The sequence below is a fragment of the Tricharina praecox genome (assembly GCF_024521635.1).
Source record: "Tricharina praecox strain CBS 144465 chromosome Unknown BZA05scaffold_8, whole genome shotgun sequence".
Classification (NCBI taxonomy): Eukaryota; Fungi; Ascomycota; class Pezizomycetes; order Pezizales; family Pyronemataceae; genus Tricharina; species Tricharina praecox.
In genome coordinates, this window is record NW_026250410.1 from 881,467 (window position 1) to 887,218 (window position 5,752).

Genomic DNA, 5,752 nt, shown 5'->3' on the forward strand with positions numbered 1-5,752 from the left:
TGTATTACAATATTTGGTATACATCTTGAGTGTAATTGGTGGGAGCTGGCACCTCAAGATCTTTCGAGTTCATCAGTCGCATGGAAATCATTCCTTCACACTGCTGTGTCGGATACGGCATCTACGGCAACGATTCACAACCCGTCCAAGACCCCGCAGGTCTACAGTACCAACCCCCGCAGGGGCAAGATCCGAGAGGCCCGGGGCCAATGAGGGCATATTCACCAGACGGAGGACGTATGGGTCCTCCGCAGTGAGGAATTCCACCGAGGACTTACGGGCAGGGGCGACGGGCAGCCACCTGCTATAACTGTGCCCGTCCGGGCCACTACGAATCTCAGTGCCAGGAGCCGAGGGCATCCGACGAATTCAGACAGTCTATCATCAGTCAGGTCCTGTATCAGAGAGCATACCCCAGTGACGAACCACCACGGAATACGTATCAACCTCATCCACCAGCCACTCCACCGAGCCTCCAGGCGTCGAGCCAGGGCAGACTCTACAGAAGGAGAATCAAATCCAGGTTCGAGCTGGCCCAATGGCCTCAGGAGTCGAAGGAATTCGGTGTACCAATTTCGATCCAATCTCTGCACTCCGAGATACGGAGGTGACAGGGTTGACCTGGGGAAGTCTCCTGGAGGTGGCCCCGAGTATACGTACTAAAGTTAAACGGGCACTAGTACAGGAGCGTCTCCCCCACAATCGATCACGAAAGGAGAAGGAGGTGGCCACGGGAGAGGCGGTAATCCAGTATAGAGAGGACGACGATATTGACATCGCACCTCCGGAACCACGCGGCATGATTACGAACTTTTATATCGTAGCCAAGGTAACTCAAAGTATGACTCCAAGTTCGAAGATCCAGCCGACGAGCCTCTTCCGGGTCACCAAGGTCATGATTGGGGGGTCCGGTCTCAACATGATGCTACTGGATCTGGCGGAGCACATGCATCTCAAGCTCATACCCCAGGATGAAGTCGTTATTATGATAACCGCCTCCACGTTTCGTGCCATCGAATACTATGTCAATATCGACGTGCAAACTGCAGGTGTAGTGGTAAAACTGCGATGCTACTGTCTCCCTGCAGGTATCCGACCTTCATTCACCATCCTCCTTGGCCGTAGCTGGATGAAACAAGTACGAGCTAAGGTGGATTACTCAGATGATACGTACTCCATTCGCGGCGCAGCCGGCAATAGATATGTACTGCAGTCTACATCCGTGACACCGACGAATATCTACGAAGAGATTCCAGTACGACGCCGTCGAGACGGCCTCAAGTACCAATACCGTGGATATCGAGACCTGCGAGGAAGTTGATTTGAGCCTAGAGGAAGGAGACGAAGGTTTGACTGGTGGATTTAATTGTTTGAAGCGGGAAGAAGTCGGTATATGGAAATCGGCAACGTTGCGATCGAAAGTACTAGTCAGATTAGAGGGTGTTAGTGACGATCAGCATGGAGGAAGGACTCGAATTAGGATCGTACGTGCGGAGAATTGTTGAAGAAAGCTTGCGTAGATTTCATCATTAGCAACTACATGTGCGGCGGAGATTTCGGTGAATTGTTTTGACTTTGAGATCAGTGAGAGAGCCTATTGGCGCGAAGAAGATTGTTAGCTAGCGAGAGAGGGCAAGGGTTAGATTTAAGAGATTCGGGGGTTTGGTAGAGAGAGGGGGTCTGTTTCTGTTCTGTTCTGTCTGTTCGTCCGGTCGTCTCATGTTCATCATAGATCATAGACCACCCGAATAATTCATCAACTTTCTTGTCTCATCCCGTTTTTGGGTCTCTCACTAGCGAAGTAAGTGCAGCCATAAGGACGGCCCGCACAGGGGAATGGACAGCGTAAAAGCAAGCACCCGGGAACGCAAAGCCGGCGGTAATTATTCACGATTGCAACTTTCCTGGTATTTCAAGGCCGCAATGATATCGAAGCGGGGTAAGTACCGATTATCGGCAATGCTGCGTTCGCAGCACTCTGAGAACATGCACTCTGGCTCCGCGGGTATGATCACGAGCTTGTCACTCGACCTGTAACCTCCGTCTCGGGAACCAACACCATGCAGGGTGGTGAATCGTCCGTCAAGACGCCAGTCGAATAGGCGACTGCGGTCTGTAGGGCGGGGCGGTTCCGGGCAGGTTTTCTAGCGGACTGGGTAGTCCGTCCAGTCCAAAGAATGAAGGCCCGGATACCCTACTGGTACCTATAGGTACCTGATAACCTTAGCGTGCTGTGCATCGGGGTTTATACCGGGAGAGCTTGGTTGGAGTACTTTTGGCACTGTCGCAGGCGGCAGAAATCAGCCATGGTCGATCATGGTTATCTTGCTTGGTCTTACGTACTATACACCACCGTGGAATCTATGCAGTATACAGGACACAGCCACGCAGCCACGCAGCCCTACAGAAATACAGTTGCACAGGTGCACAGCGGCGCCGCCAGCAGTGTCCTACTAGTGTCCCATTCCATTCCGGGCCCTGTAGGGTATCCGTCCTCATTTCTCGGGCCCGAAATTTTGTAGGTTATAATGGTCCTTGTTCTCTTCAGCCAGACTCATTCCGTCCCGTCTTGGGCAACCCCAAAGACGGACTGAAGGCCCTATTCACACCTTTGCCATCCGCGCCATCCCAACTATCCGGGTACCTAGGCAAAGTCCCAGATACCAGCAGGATAGCTGGGAAGACAGTTCCACTGGTTGAAAGCTGGTGAGATTGCGCAACTACATACCGGCAGCCTGCAAGGCTGGCAGTACCTACGGAACGGGACGAGACGGGAAGTAAGCCCGGGCAGGAGCGGCATATACTGGCCCTACCTAATACCTATTACCGGCCCCTCCGCTCTGCCCACCTATGTAAATATAAGCACTACCGCCACCACCTAGGTAAGTAAACCCTCTTTCGTCCGCCCCGGACTTCCCCCGGCAGCCAATAGGAGGCGCTCGAGAGTCGGGAGTCGAGACTCAACTTCCGTGGCGCCAGTACAGCATGCACTGCCATGAGCCCGCCCCCACATTGCCTTGCCTTGCCTTGCCTTCCGAAACTCTGACGATGAAACCGCCACTGCGTGCCAACGCCTCATCCATCCCATCCACAGGCTCTCGACAACAGAATCTCGCGGAAATGAGCACTCCCACCTACCTACCTACCTACCGACGTATGTATGTGCAAACCCGCGATGACCGGCATTATGGGGAGTCCGGATGTGCAACTCCTGCGTGCGTGCGTGCATATTCATCCTCCTGAGTTCTAAACCAGCAAACACAGGTGCCTACCTAATTTAAGCCCCAGCGGCAAATGCAGGATTATATGCCCAGACAAGGAGTTTATTGTTGACGATCATCAACCGTTAGATTGCGACACATCGTGCAGTGCAGTACAGTGGGCAACTCCCATTCCACATGGGCTGACTCCTGAGAGCTGAAGCAGGAACAACCGTCAACGTCCACTGCTGTTGGTATGTACTGCTACATACTCAATTCGAGGGAACTCCTGTCTTGCCATCTCGCCCCGTAGTTCGCAGGCACGGCACAATTCGCAGGCAGCGCCTCTCGAGGTTCCCATAGGTCTGGTGAACATGGCGGAGACCGAGACCGTTGTACTTCAGGATGAGTTCAACTAAGTTATGAGTCGGGTCGGGAAGGAGCTTGGAGATACTAGAACAGGTGCTGGCGGAACAATTGTTGGTCGCGCAGTGTGTGAGCTCAATTGTGGACTTGAGGACATGCCGAATGTTGCGTGCTCCGGCAACCAGCTCGTATGTACCTGCCAGCGGCCCGCATGCAGGTGCTACATAGCGGGGGAGATGGCAAGTCGGTTACTCATTCCCTCCGGAGAGGTTTCTGAAAATATTGTAGTGATGTAGAAACGTGGAATAAATTTGCATTCCACACAATAGGTTCTCATGAGCGGATTGAGGAACAGAAGTCATTTTTACTTTTTTTTGGTTAATCATTGCACAAGTGAGTGATGCATGATGACGTTGCGAAAGCCACCAAGATTTACCGAGTGACCGCCCATGCCATTCCGTGAATTTCACTGCTACACTTGAAGCATGCATGCCTCCAGATATGGTAGAGATGCATGAAGTACGGGGGGGAAATTCTGCATCACTCCAACTGTTAGGCTCAAGCTCGCGCGGTTGCTGCATGTTTCCGACGTTTGGATACAGTAACATATTGTACCTTTGGCAGAGCGTGATTCGTTCGCAGCGACAGGTGCGCCAACTGTCGAGAGTCTAGACTCGGGTATGACTAAGCGAGGGGAGGGAGCGAGAGGAGGGAGCGAGAGGAGGGTGTGTCGGCGGAGGGAGATGAATGTGGCTAGTAAGTGGGAATCAACGTTGGCGGCCATGGCGGGGGTCGACCGAGTCAGTCCGGCGGGGGTTTCTTCTGTTTCTTCTGTTTCTTCTGTTTCTTCTGTTTCTTCTGTTTCTTCTGTTTCTTCTGTTTCTTCTGTTTCTTCTGTTTCTTCTGTTTCTTCTGTTTCTTCTTCTTCTTCTTCCTCTAACAGCATCTACAGAATAGAAGATCAATCGCTATCTCCTCTTTCTCCTCGTGTGCTCTCCTTCTCTCGACCCGCCGCTTTCCGGCCTGGAGAGGCATTGGCAAAGAGCCCTCGCAAAACTCGACTCTTGGAAAACTACAAACCGAACGGACGCTTGAATTCCAAGAGATTTGTGCGCCATCACGACTCGCACTCAGGCTTCCGCTGTTAACGTCCACAGCATCAGCCTTCACTCTCTCCTACCAACCCACGACAACAACAACAACATACTCCCCTCACCACACTCCATCAATTCATTCTCCGCACCACCGAAATGATGCGCATCACCCTCCTTTTCCTCTCCGTGCTGATCCAGCAGGTCTTCTCAGAGCCGGCTACCGACGTCCGAGACGCTCCTGGTATCGTCGAACTCGGTGACTTCGAGATCCTGCAACTCCCCTCCGACTTCGACCCGAACCACGCCGCACTCGACATCGCCTCACAGTCCGAGGCGCTGCGACGTAACCCGCACGCGGCACTCCCGCACCTCCCCGCGCACATCCTCGCATCAGCGATCAAGATCCAAGGCTCGACGCTCACCCGGCGCAGCGCCGAGCACACGGACTCGGAAGATCACGACGGGCAGCACCACCACATCGACGCGATCGGGCCGACGAACACAGGCGTGCAGATCAATCCGAGCGCGATCCTGAAGCGGCTGACGTTCCACTGCCACCGCGACGGCGGCCGCGAGGGTGCCGACCGGCCGCATTGGTGGGACGTGGACGATCTCGGAATGAAGCTCGAGAGCGACCAGGGCCTCGGAAATCAGTTCTGCTGCCACTTCAATTATAGGGACTTTCGTACGACTATCATGACGCATAATACTGCCGCCGTAGAGTGGGCGGGCATCGTTGGCCGATGCATGAGCTGTCGCGTCATTGGGTATATCATTAGGGTCCATACAGAGCTGTGCGGCGTCGAGAACTCGTACTTCGCGGGCGGAATGGTCGTGTATGTAATCCCGATCCTACCTCTGCTCAGGCCGTTGCGGTTAGCGAGATACTCTGAGCTCATACTGATGCTGGTTTGCGGGGTTTCTAGCTTCCATGGATGGGCCGAGTACAACATCTTCAGGCCCAAAGAAGTGATTCACGAATGATTTCATCGTGATAGTAGACGTTGGAGGTTTGGCATACAGATTGGAGGATACAGTTTCGAAATCCGACTTTGCATCAATCACATCGGTGGCGGTCAGTAGTGCTGTTTC

General features: G+C 53.3%; 1 protein-coding gene across 1 annotated transcript; it reads left to right on the forward strand.

The window, feature by feature from the left end:
* Positions 1-5,302: 5,302 nt before the first annotated feature.
* On the forward strand, positions 5,303-5,752 carry BZA05DRAFT_394003 (uncharacterized protein). The gene has a single exon (XM_051483288.1). It carries the CDS (start codon positions 5,357-5,359, stop codon positions 5,642-5,644), a length of 288 nt encoding a protein of 95 aa, XP_051340867.1. The 5' UTR covers positions 5,303-5,356; the 3' UTR covers positions 5,645-5,752.